The sequence below is a fragment of the Tauraco erythrolophus genome, chromosome 6 (assembly GCF_009769465.1).
Source record: "Tauraco erythrolophus isolate bTauEry1 chromosome 6, bTauEry1.pri, whole genome shotgun sequence".
NCBI classification, from domain to species: domain Eukaryota; kingdom Metazoa; phylum Chordata; class Aves; order Musophagiformes; family Musophagidae; genus Tauraco; species Tauraco erythrolophus.
In genome coordinates, this window is record NC_141470.1 from 42,542,695 (window position 1) to 42,556,305 (window position 13,611).

The 13,611-nt window shown below is 34.3% G+C and overlaps 1 protein-coding gene across 3 annotated transcripts in view; it reads right to left on the reverse strand.

The window, feature by feature from the left end:
• The window catches only part of HEATR5A (HEAT repeat containing 5A), a 56,183-nt gene that overhangs the window by 25,739 nt on the left and 16,833 nt on the right, over window positions 1-13,611 (reverse strand). For all 3 annotated transcript variants that reach the window (XM_009993182.2, XM_086612971.1, XM_086612970.1), the window contains exons 10-19: window positions 12,789-12,900; window positions 11,751-11,903; window positions 10,291-10,390; window positions 9,409-9,518; window positions 5,004-5,167; window positions 4,709-4,884; window positions 3,233-3,338; window positions 2,110-2,300; window positions 1,505-1,664; window positions 168-357 (exon numbers count right to left, since the gene is read on the reverse strand). In XM_009993182.2, coding sequence (XP_009991484.1) covers window positions 168-357; window positions 1,505-1,664; window positions 2,110-2,300; window positions 3,233-3,338; window positions 4,709-4,884; window positions 5,004-5,167; window positions 9,409-9,518; window positions 10,291-10,390; window positions 11,751-11,903; window positions 12,789-12,900 — 1,462 coding nt within the window. The remainder of the gene's footprint in view (window positions 1-167; window positions 358-1,504; window positions 1,665-2,109; window positions 2,301-3,232; window positions 3,339-4,708; window positions 4,885-5,003; window positions 5,168-9,408; window positions 9,519-10,290; window positions 10,391-11,750; window positions 11,904-12,788; window positions 12,901-13,611) is intronic.

Sequence of the window (13,611 nt, forward strand, 5' to 3'; positions counted from 1 at the left end):
GTCATCTTGATTGCATAAACTCCTGGCCTGTGAAATACGACTTAACAATGAGAGAAAAAACACAGCATGTACTTACCTGTTGATAAAATTTGAATTACACATTGCAACAATGTTTAGCAGTTTTGTTGCTAAACCAAACAAAGCTGACACTATTGTATGTTGCATACCTTGCAGCTCAGGGCCCAGCGTGGTAATAAGTGCATTTAAACAGCGACCAAGGCTTTGGTGAACTTCAGCGTAAGCAGGAGGCACAGTCAACAACAACATGAGAACAAGAGATAAAGTAGGTTCCACATGCACGTGATACAAGGGGCCAGCTAAATCTACTATCAGTGACAGGGAGTGTAGTGCCCATGCCTGTTGAATAAGAGAAGCAGTCATGTAATGTCTGTATCATAGAATAAACATAAGATTTTTCTAAAATTTGACAGTTCAAGAGATATTCAGTAATCAAGTGTAATGGAAGTGGCACTTTTAGGCTCCAAAGGGACAAATAGAGAGGTTATAGAAAGAAAGTTTAAGAACCTGATGCTTAATAAGCCATTTTGAATATTTTACAAGGAACTGTGCGTTCTGAAGTGAAAGAACCATATTAAATTTGTCATTGTTAATAAAAAAAAAATCGTAAATTAATAGTGATTATTATTCCTCAAATACATTCCGCTCTTTATAAAATTTCTTATAGTTCCATGTGCAAGAACAAGAGAATTATGAAAAAATACTACAACAGAGTTGCTGAGAATATATTGGTTTAATCTCTCTTACTTTGCACCAATAGCCACATCTGTTTCATGTCAACATACAATTCTTCTCTGTGTAAAGATATTGAACATAAAGCTTAAAAAAATTCTACAAGTGAGATTTAGACAATTACACGGAATACACTCACCCAATGTCTCTTAAAGCTATTCTGATAGATAACAGTTTTAGCCAGAGAAGTAATTTGAATTGGTCTTCAAAACATCTTGCCTTATTCAACGAAGTATATTGACCAAGTTCTACAGCATTCAAGCTACCTAACCCTTCAGCAAAAAATGCCGTGAGGTAAACATTGTAGTGGAGGCAAAAACTGACACGAACAAAAAAACCTAGGTACCATCTAGTCAAGGTCAAGATACAGGTGAATGTGAAATTAATAATTCCTAAACAATCAGATATTGGTTTTGAAGCCAGCATTGATCATTAATCAAGAACCTCCCATATCTCATCATAGCTCTTGCTTGTAAGGTGTTTTCTTGTGTGATCTAATCTAGGTGGTCCTGCTCCAGCAGGGGGATTGGACTAGATGATCCTTTGAGGTCCTTTCCAATCCCTAACACTGTGATTCTGTGTGAAGGTGGATTTTGAGCAGGGGCTCTGGTATTCATTACCTTTGCTGCTTCAGCCATCACCTGTGAGGTACACCTAAGAGGTTGTGAAGGGTTATTCTTACAAAAAAAACTTATACTCCAAAATAAAAGTCAGTTAATTTGTAACATAACATTTTTAGATACGTGACAAGTACCTGTACATCAGGAGAAGTGCTGTCCTGAGATAAAGTATAAAGGATTCCAACACATGCATTCAGGTGCTGAGTAGAACCTATTCCTCCTAGGTACCTATACAGACATCCCAGAGCCAAGGAATGACCTGTTCTTGATACTACATCTCTAGCAGATTTTAGCCTATTAATTATAAGGAAAGAAAGCTGTTAGTGTAATCATTAAGACTGATACTATGTGTAATAAGCACATCTACAAATGGAATTTTTAGTATATAATCACTAAAATATTTCAGTACACAGTTATATTGCCAAAATTCTAAGTTCTCTTATCTGAAGGAAGTACCAAAAATATTTTAGATATATTTAAATCATGCTGCTACAATAGCAGCTGATTTAATTTATTTGAAAGTCTACATGCTTACTTAGACAATCTTCTTAAAGATCAGCAAAACTAAGAAATACATGCAGAAGTCAGGCAGTGCTTTCTCGTGTTAATTTCTGAAGTGACATCAAATTCATGAAGGAAACCAGCTTTTAAAAATTATTATCATAATAGGGGCCAGGTAGGTTTCTCAAGCATTTTTGTAGGCTCAACTAGTAACTTATCACATTTTTTTCAAACTTACTTGTCAAAACTGACTTGTGCTAATCCTGCAGTGAAGGCACTGTCAGAAACCACCTGTGCCAATCTGGCCAAACACTCTGCAGCAGCACATCTTAGGAGTGGATTATTGCTTTCCAAGGCACCCATTACCAATGTCAGGGCAGATCTTCTAACTTCTTCTGGACCTAAACTTCCCTTGCAGTTAGCCAAGTGCTAAAAATAGATATATTAGTAATATATTAAATAATATATTAATAATATATTAATAAATATATTTAAACACCAAGAAAGCAGTGTAATTACAATGTGTTTTTCTGTCAGTCATGAAAAAATTACAAGATCTGACGAAGGAATTTGTTTTTCTTCCTCTTATCTGAGGAATTCCTCTATTTTTATTTGCCATTTTGATAATTAGAAGTCTAACTCCATATAAGTGTACATCATAGCACAACATTACAATACCAACATTCTGATTTTAAGAAATATTGGATAAATTGCAGTAGAATCCAATAAACCAACACACTAGCATAAAATTCAAAAAATAATATCAAGAAGAAAATCAGTGAAAACAGAATAATGACATAAAGAAAAATCTCAGTTCAAAAAAAAGAGTATGAGCAAAAGCTATAGCAGTTATCTGGATCGCATATTAAATATGCACCAAATACAAATATTGTCCAATGAAAGCTCTTGCCCATTCTGAAAACATTTTAGTTTGAAGAAAGCCTAAGAAGAGAATAATCAAAACTTCACATGAACAGAGGAAAAAACAAGCAAAGCATTAGGAAAAAGCAACAAATGGCAGATAGATATGAGACTACTTTATTTTACCAATCGTTACACTTTATTTATACAAAGAAATATGAAAGAGACAGTGATAAAGATAGAAATGATACAAACAGATTTTTTCTCTCTCCTATTTGAATGATGCTAGTATGGATGATGGTATACTAGAGCGTACTGGAATGGGTTTCCCTAACCTTTTAACATTAAAAAAAGGGAAGACCTTGACTGTTAATCAAAGAAAGAACTTCTATGTGGACACATTTGAACCAATAAATGTCATGTTTTCATAACAGAGAGAGTGAGAAACAAAGGAGAGAGACAAAGGAGAGAGACAAAGGGGAGAGAGAGAGAAGATTTACCTTTAAGGAAGTAGAAAAGGCTGAGACAACATTTAGTTGTACTATTTGTTGCCGTGATCCTTTTGTTTGCTTTATGGAATTCAACAACTGTTCTAACACCTGGAGCCTTAAACAAAAACAGAAAACAAATTACAGAATTAAAAATTAAGGAAACAAATCAAGCTTTTTTATTTTATTTTACAACACAACAAAGCCTAGGTATTACAGAAACTCCATGAACACGAACTTTTTGCCTTTACTTCCTTATAACATATGTATTCACAGGTAACTATTTATATCTAAGTAACATTAGACAGATGTTGTTAAAAGGAACTGTGTATGGGAACAATGCATTTTAGTTTACAATTGAGAAAGGAGGAGGGAAAGAAATAGAAAAGTAAAACACAGCTATCTGCAGCAATTAGTTCAGTTCTTGAGAAACAGGTGAAGAAAATTGCTCTCAACCAGCAACCTGGTGATAGTAGGGGCAAAAGGCCCAGACAAACAGAAAAAAAACACACAAAAAAAGCAGGCAGTGAAGACGGAATAAGGAATTAAATGCAAGTCAGAAGAACCTATCATAAAGCATGTCACAATTTTATTGCCAGGTATGTTCATATACAAACAGCTGCCTCGGGATTACGCTAAATCCAGAGCATTCTAAGCAGTGAAGATGTCAAGATTCAGGACTCGCATAATAAGCACTCATCCCTCACAGGAAATTACAAAACCATCACCACCTATAACGATCATGATCTGAGGTCTAACTACAGTTGGCTTTGAAAATTTAAAGCAGTACAATTTAAAAATAATTTATATGCTCTTATGCTGCATTCAAGAAAATTACCAGCAGCACACAGAATAAGCAGCAGCATGCAAAAATCTTGAGGAAATTCATGCCTCAGCAATCAGTTGCTCAAAATGTGAGGAAAACCAAAATGCCATGTGTGCAGTAGGAAGATACATACACACGCACAAAACCAAGAGAAGTTTGATCCCTTTCAAGTATTCTTGTACCTTGACAGAACTGTGTTGACACACACTCTTGTTTCTTCCCATCCACTTTTTATAAAGAATGAGGCAGGACTTAAAGTTTACTGCAGCTTCCTACCCCTTTTGTCCCTCTTTGATTCTAAGGCATTTAGTAACTATGTATTAAGCCCTATAATAATTGTGTAATGTCTCTTTAAGTAACTTCTATTTTGATCTGGCTATTGAAACAAAACTTGCTTGGCTATTGAAAAATTTTTCTTGGTCAACGAATTTATTATAACAACAGTAACCTCTTACCAGATACGCCTTTTCGTTGTGAGTAACTTTAAAAAGAAAGGCTAAAAACTTGTTAGTCTGAATTACATTGTTCAGATGGTTTACAGAATCCACTTATACTATTCATTATTTTTTCCAGAACTGTTTTCTTCTGTGTTCAATCTCAAAACACTGTGACCATCTTTTAGCATTTCCCAAATTCCCCAACAGTTAAAATTACTACTTTACCTGTGAGATTCTGCTACATGGGAAAACATCACTCCAAAAAGACGCGTTGCTGCACTGATAACAGACAATATAGGAGGTAGTGGTTTAGGTACGGAATCACCTTTTGCAACTTTCTCATAAATTGAGTAAGGGTCATACTCCAGGCTGCCGCCAGCTATGCTGTTACCTAAAAGGAGCTGTAACAAGGGAAAAAAAGTGATAGCCATATTTTTGAAAAAGTCAAAACTGGCACTGACCCAAATAACTACAACTGTATGAAAAAATAATACTACCATTATACTAGATCAAAAAGTACCTGCTCTTCGATAAATCGGTGGTCAGTCTCCTGCAGTAAGGGACCAAGTAAGAGAAGATCATTTTCATGACAAAGGGGCGGAAGCAAGAATGTAGAGGCATCGATCTGGCTATCCGGGACAGTCAAGTCAGCCACTAACTCTTTTAGAACAGCACAGAAGCTTCCTTTAAATTAAAGCAAAAAAATATTCAAAATTTTTGGTTAATTGCTTGCCACAAGCAACTACAGGAGCAAGATATTTATACTGAAATAGAAACATCCATCTAATGTTTTTCTTATGTCTTCAAATAGTTAATTGGAGAACACTCTTGCTACAGAGGAAATAACAGAGCACTAGCTACAATAAGCAAACTAAGCACATACAGCAATCTAGAAGCTGAAAAACAGGCATCTTTACCTTTACACAAGGCATAATGCCATACAACTGCTAATCCAGTAAGTTAGTTACATTTATAATTAAAGTAGAGGAAAAAAGGCAGTTACTAGCCCAGACGTATTTTCTTCTATTTCCTGAAAACGAATGCTGTGGAATGTATTACATAACCACGCAGGAATACTTGGACTAGGCAAGCAGATGTAATTTAAAACGTCCATAAGTTTAACAAATAACCAAAAGCTGCAGAAGGTACTCCCCTATTTCAGGAGTTTGCACTCAAAAAGCAAAGCATGAGGAATTTATTGTAGATTACATTATGATAATTTACACCGATAATTAAAACTTTCACATATTTTTGTACATAATATTTCAGACAAGATTGTACATTATACATAAGCAACAACATTAGACATTCCAAGTCAGACTATTTTAGGTTACTAAAATAATCCCTGCAGTGAGAGAACATTTCCAGCACTGAACCATGCTTGATGAGAAAGGTCTGGCTTATCTGATAAGTAAGTTGTGTTGAAAACACTGCAGAACTATCTTAAAGAATGTACAGTCTTTATGCAAAGAATTTACCTCCAGAGCATTAATATTGCAAAGTCAAGTCCTCATGAACTGGGAAATACCAGCATCAAAGGGGGCTTAACTCCACATATCTAGTTCTCTGCATTCAGTTTTGTTGTTAAATGATCACACAATTACCTGTTTGCACTGAAGTTGCTTATAATTTTTCAACACACAGAAGGTGCAAGCAGTGGAACAACACAGCTGTCAGCACCTCGTGAGCACAAGCAGAACCATTTGTATAGTTGGAGCTGGTAGCTGCAACCAGCAATATTACCCTTCCTGAATCTTGAACCTGTTCTGAGAAAGCTGACTTCCTCCCCTCTACCCCCCAGACTCCTGTCTCCATCAGTCTCTCTTGCCCCTGCAGGCATCTGTTGCTTTGCCTGCCTCCTTGACTAATTTGCAAGCAAATTTTCCCAAAATGCTTAACTCAAATTTAAATGTGAAAGGTTAGCATTATCAAATACATTCCAAGATGCACAGATAGTGTGTGAAATAGACAGACAGTGAGGCTTTTTAAAAACCACAATAATTAAAAAAAAAACCACCTAGAAACTGCTCTTTCATTAATTATCATAGATCACAATAAAAAGAAATTAAAAATCCCCTTTCTATGAACATAGCTTTTAAAAAAAAAAATTAATGGCGATTTTAACCAAATTAACATTTGTTTTAGTCCCAGACACTTGGCCATCCTCAACATGTCAAATAATATTATTTCAATGTAAAGCAGTTCAAAATTTTGGGCCAGAATGCTGTGGGTTGGGCTACAATGTTCCAGCATTGTAGCTATTCATCTCATCCTATTAGGAAAGAGAAGTGAATGCTTGTATTCAATTTTATGGTTTAGACAGTGGAACATAACAAGCACAAAAAGCTGAAGAATGAAAAGAAGCCTAATGAGTTGTCTGACAAAACACATTAATTTCAGACTACAGAAAACATCAACAAATCTAATAATCAAAATTCAAACTACTGAAATGATTTGTGAAATTATCAAATTGGACATTATAAGAATTAAAATTTTTATATTAACTCACAGGTAATAAATGTTTTAGCCTCAAAAACATGAGCACATCAGCATCCAAAACTAATGACACATGAAAATGATCAAGAATATAAATTATCATCGTAGAAACAGAACCCGCTTTCCCCTGCTTGACAAGTTCATACTTTGTATTAGCTAAATTGCAAAGTCTTTAACTGTTCACACTTGATGGAAGACAGCAACTAGAACATGTTAAATGTTTGTTGCTGATGTTCAAGTTAACCTAGTACATTCTTCTCATCTGTCGTTGCTGAAATAATGCAAAAAATTGTCTACTACTCATGCACGCTCCCAGTAAGCCTTCATAATTCTGCTGTATGAGCAGATACTGATTTTTATCAATGACAGAAAGCAGTAAGAGAAACATCAGAGAGGCAGAAAGAGAGCAGGAAAGGACCAAGCAGAGCCTAAACAAGTCCTACTATCTCAGGCCTCAGAAATCTAAAGGTTTGAGATGAGAAAGAGGCTTGGAGCTGTGAATAAAGAATCTGTTTTCAACTGTTTATTTTGCTGAGTATTTTGTTTTGTTCCTCTTCTGCTAAAGAAAAAAAGCTTTGCACATTATTTGCAAAGACTAAAAGCTTGAGTTACATCTCCTAGTGTATGCCCCCATCACAAATTTTCTCAAAAAAGAAACAACTTGCCCGTTTCTACCCTCTGGCTAACTATTCAGATCGAACAAAATGAAAAGAAACGAAATAAAACCATGAACTGGTGAAAGCTTCTCATTCAGTGTATCACTCTGAGCCATACAAAATGTTCCAGGCTGTGCAACACAAGAGTACACCTACTATTCTTCTCAGTGATAATGACTAAAACTAGACATTGAAAAAAGCACCCTGGGTTCCATAATCTTACTGTTTTCACAAATAATTTATTTAAAAAAATCCTAGTATTTTCAAACACATGCAGTTTCTGCATGAAGCTGTCATACTGGAAATTACATGGAAAGAAATGCATTTGTTTCAAGCTTTACTTTAAAAATTTTTTTTTCCATTTCTAAATGATGTATACTTACAAGTTAAAATATATAATGGACCATGAAAATAATCTCTGGCAATATATGCATTTCCATTCTTTCCCCAGTCTCATACTGCTGCATTTCAAACAGGTGAAGAACTCTGAGACTACATCTGTTGAACTACTGTTTTGATTTACAAAGCTTTCAGCAGGGTGATCACTTTCTTATAACAAACCTTTTAAGCTCTTTTTATTGGTTGTAGATTGCAGCATGCTCAGCTAGGATGCTCTCTCACAAGAATCAGACTTTACAGGTCACACTGTAAAATACTGTCTATTTTTCCATAAAGTTAGACCATATGCAAAAATCAAAGAAAACCCAAGAAATCACCAAAACCACCCACACTCAAATATTCGTATTCTATAAAACATTGCCCTTGTAATAAAAGAACTAAAGAAGTCACTTGCAGTAAGGGATGGAGGCATCATTTCCAGTATTTAAGTTCAAGTCACAAATGAATATTATACACATATAACATATCCAAGTGTTTTATACAGACTTCTAATGAGACAACAGCTTTAAGGCAAAGGTCAGGGATTTGTCCTATGAAGATTCACTTAGCAGTAACCACTAGATGGAGCAGATTATTTGAATAAGGATTCCCTCCATGATACAGAGGACACATCCAATTCAGTGGCTGGCTGGCCAGCCCATATTCTCTCTGTCCTGATGAAATACTCTGTACTTCTCTTTACAGCTGTGAAACACTGGTTCCTTATTTCAGTTCATACAGTATTCTGTGGGAAACTATATTTACATGACAATTTAGACAACAAAGATATTTAAAATTTTACTTGAACTGTTAGATCTAACTACAGTGCAGTTATTGGATTATAGGATTAGATCTTAAATACTGCTAGTTATGTTCTGCTACAGAAAAGTGAGCCTATTCTCAGATTTTTTTAAAATTTTTCTTTAAATACAAATTATTTATCCACAATCTGCACAGAATCAGATTAATATATCTGTAATATATAAGTCTGCTTGAGGTACCTAAATCAAATTCTTTTAATGGACTATATTAAACTGATTTATGCTAAGATTACACCTTTTGGATTTAGGATTCAATGGAAAGTAAAACAGGCATCAAAGAAAGTCAATTCTTCAAGTAGTTTAAAATTGCAAGGTTGTCTACCTTCAAGTTTCAACTGAAAATAGGACAAAAGTCTGTATTTGTAATAAGTGAGGGGAAAAAAAGATGATCATGAACACTAGCTTTTCAAAACCATAGTGACTTCACTACGATTTCATCAAATCTAAACAGAAGGAATAAAATTTATTAGAAAAGGTGGAACTGATCCTTGCTAGCTGAATATATGTTGAACAAAAACTTAAAAATGAGCCCATGATATTTTTAACAGATATATCTTTGTAAGGAAATACATACCTTCATAAGTCTTTGGAGGCAATACTGCTAGTAATTCATAAAGTTTATGTCTGTAAACCGTTGATGATGTTTTTAAAGAATTTCCATATGACTTACATATTGAAGAAAGCCTTAAAATATAAAAAGCACATCAGAGACTTTAACCATAATGAAACAATCATTTAATTTGTAGCACTCTACTGAATACTTTTAAAATCTATACATAAGTACAGTTTTGATTTGCATTGCCAATAGTAGAAGCAAAACAATTTAATTCACGTATTCTGACAGAACCTCTCTGTACTCCATTCCCAGTCATTACTTTTATTTAATATTAGAGAAATAAATAAGGCTTTCTGTTGCCCTTGATTGCACTTATATTTATTATAATTAATTTTTTTGTGGATATAACTCTATAAATTCGAGTTAAGAGCCCAAATACTTTAAATCACTACATATTCTGAAGGCAAAAATTTAAAAAATTATAAATTTTAAAAATTATAAAACTCTTTCCAGCTTAGCTCTGAATCTAAATATAAAAAATGCCTATATAAAAAAATATACTTTTTGTCCAAGCATATTCTTCAACTTTGTCATATTATAAAAAGTGATCATGCTTAAACACAATCCTATATTTGATTAAAAAAGCAGAGCACTAGACAGAACACTAACTTTAAAAAAAGCACACAATAATTTATTCCCTAACATCTTTACGTGAAACTGGAATCTGCAAGACACATTATGTCAACTAAAGTCTTCAGCTATACTGCTGAATTCTATACGCTAATTTTTGCACTTTGAGAAGAAAGTTCTTTAGAAAGTGCACAAAATCAAATACAAGAAGATTACTCTGTTGCTTTTCAAAACCAGAATCTCATTTAACACTTTGATACATGCACTTACTGTGTCAATAAATCAACAGCACTTGGGAGAGGAGGAAGAAGTCTCTGAACAACTTCATCCGTAAGAAGACCAGCACAGTGAGAAACAAAGCTTTTGATAGCTAGAAAAGGAATTGGATTTTAACTTATAAGTATGAGATATCTAGAAGAAAAAAAATCACATTAGTGAAGTAATCAGATTATTACCTCACTAATAATTTAAAAGTAGAAGAAAGCACACAAAAAAATCTAAAATATTTTGACAAATAATTTAAGAAACTAACAAAAATCTTGGAATGAAAAATGTCATATTTACAGATGCTTATTTAGAGCACTAAATAAGCATCTATTTACTTAGAGATTTCAGTATCTCTGACTTTAATTGCATATATAAATGCAAGCATTTATTGCTTTTTGTTATGAATTGAGTTATGGGATATAACTCAACTTCATGATAATTCCACGAAAATAAGAACAAAAAAAGAAAAAATTGGAGAAGGATGATGATCAGATGACTTACTGCTTACTTTGCTAGTTTTCTCTTTAAATTTAGTTTAACTACCGTACTTCAAGAAACAACTTATATATACACAAATATTTTTCATTATTTACAGAAAACTAAACTTGAGTTAGTAGTCCAAAAAGCAACTAGAGAATATACAGTATTAAAGATCTATTTCCAAAAGGAAGAGAAAATATTTAAAGATTAATTGTTTAGGTTACTTCTAAAATGAAATTATTATTGAATTACACTTACTGATAGATTTTAAAAATGAGAGAAAGAGGGGATCACTATACTAGGATTTACATTTCTGCAATGCAAAGGACCTTTTAGTACTCTAGAATATGTGACTGAAACACATTAAATATTTGAAGATCACTGGAGTTGTCTCTCGGAAACCCAAATTCACAATATTTCATGATGAAAAATTGCACCCTACCAGATAACAGCCAAATACATAGTTCTCTTTACTGGCTGAGAATTGCAACTTCCTTGTAATTTTTACCTGAGTATTCCCACTCTCATGAATGTGTTTGACTGACTCACCAATTCTATTTTGCTTACAATAAATTACCAATTAGGAAACAGAAATGCTATTTACCAAATACAATAGACTGCATGAACAACAGAAGACACCCTGGTTTGGGTTTTCATTCATTACTTTGATATGTATGTTAAACAAGAGAAGAGAAATAACCTTCCTGACATCATTTACTGCTTGGAAATCAACTGATCACAAGAACAAGAGGAAAAACTCTCTTGAGTTTTTGGGTTGGTTGGTTGTTTTTTTAAAAAAATGAAACACATGTATATATAGACATACATAGGTAAATATATATACACAAGCATGTATATTGAGGAGTGAATACATCCTTTACCATTCAGTGAAAAAATCACTATGAAGTACTGCTGATCTGAGAAGGAAAAACAAGCCAACAGCCCAACTACATGCAGAGAAAGACACAGTAAATCCCACTTACCACAGAGAGCACCAGCACGGCCTTCCAGTGTTACTTGCCAGGTAAATGAATCTCCTCGTGTCTTCTCTGTTTCTAGGTCTTTAGGAGATGACGGAAAGATGCACTTCCACAGTAACAGCATTCGTGGCAGATGGTGTTGGACAACTGCAGGACCTGTAAGTGTTGACAGTTGTCATGTTAATGCAAGGATTAGTAAAATTAAATTTTCTTATTGTTTCTTTTATTTATGTTCACAAAATCACTACAGGGGTGAACAAATCTTTATGCTACTTTCCTAGCCATCTCATACATAATTTCTGACATGTTTACTTTCTTGATATTCTGTTTTCATACCCACTGACACATTTACAAGAATGTCACCAAGCCAACTATAATCTTTGTTTTTTCTAAGTAGACACCCTGCAGATCATCTGGATAAAAGAGATGTAATAAGCAATAGCAGTGTTCAGAAAAGGAAACATTTGTTATAGGTTAATGTATAAGTTGTATTTTCCCTAATCTAAGAAAAAACTGGGAGCTGTTGGGCAGAAGTAATAGCTGAAAACATGAAAGGTGCCTTAAAAATACGAACAAAACACATACAATACATTCTTCATGAGTAATTTAGTGATCACAATCAATAATTTGACCACTCATAAATATCAGAAAGTCCTATAAGATTTCAAATGCCTGACAAGAGGGAAATACAAATGATTAGCTTATTTTCATCTGGGATAGATCTTAAAAATATCAGTATAATTCTTCATGACCACAAAGACTTTTGGATAGATTGACTTTGAAATTTATCTTCTACAGCTAATTAATAGTGGTCCCACCCAGTTGCTGTTTTTCAGACATTGCTCCCAATGAACTAATAGCAAATTTGGAAGAAATTACTTTTTTATTTTAGAAGGTTTTTCTAAAGATCCTGATTTACGTTGTTTTCTAAGAATTATTTTGCAATGCTAAATTAAAGAAAAAACACCAAAAGAACTGAGGTCAGAGAAAGAAAACAGAACAGCTTATTTTAGTTTAAGAAAAATTCAAGAGAGCTACTACCTAATGTCATGAGGGCTGCTATCAACAGCCATCCAGCCTGTGTTCGCTGCAGTGAAATGCGACTGTTCTGAGAAGCAGAACACAACAAATCCTCAGCTACTGTCATGATCACCTTCAAAGTTAAAAAGAAAAACAGAGCATCAGCATCTTGGTAAATACCAAATGATTTTTCAGTACTATTTGCTGTGATACTCAATCCTATTTCAGTGTCCCCAGATCGAATGCCATCTTCTCTATAGCAAGAAACTCGGGCTCATGAAGTTGCAATGATCAACTTCAGTACTAGTCTGGGATGGCTTCAACAGTTCCTGTGGGGTACTAGGTAAGTTACTTTGCTGCTTTGTCCTCTTCTTTTATCAGCAGTAAAATGAGAGCAGATCATTCTCACAGGAACATATGTGGCAAGGATAAAAGTGTTCCGATATTCTGTTTATGCCACTATGTAGAAAAAGGATAGCATGAGACATACGAACGAGAGCTCAGAAGTGGTGATGAGAGGGGTAACAATCTTTTTATCCCTGTTTTAGAGTAAGGTCTATCATTCTGACAGTTTTTAATCAACAAATGGTATAACTAAACAAACAAGTTAGAATGGTATGGCATGGTATGGCAAGGTATGGTATGGCATGGTATGGCATGGTATGGTATGGTATGGCATGGCATGGCATGGCATGGCATGGCATGGCATGGCATGGCATGGTATGGTATGGTATGGTATGGTATGGTATGGTATGGTATGGTATGGTATGGTATGGTATGGTATGGTATGGTATGGTATGGTATGGTATGGCATGGTATGGCATGGTATGGCATGGTTAGAACT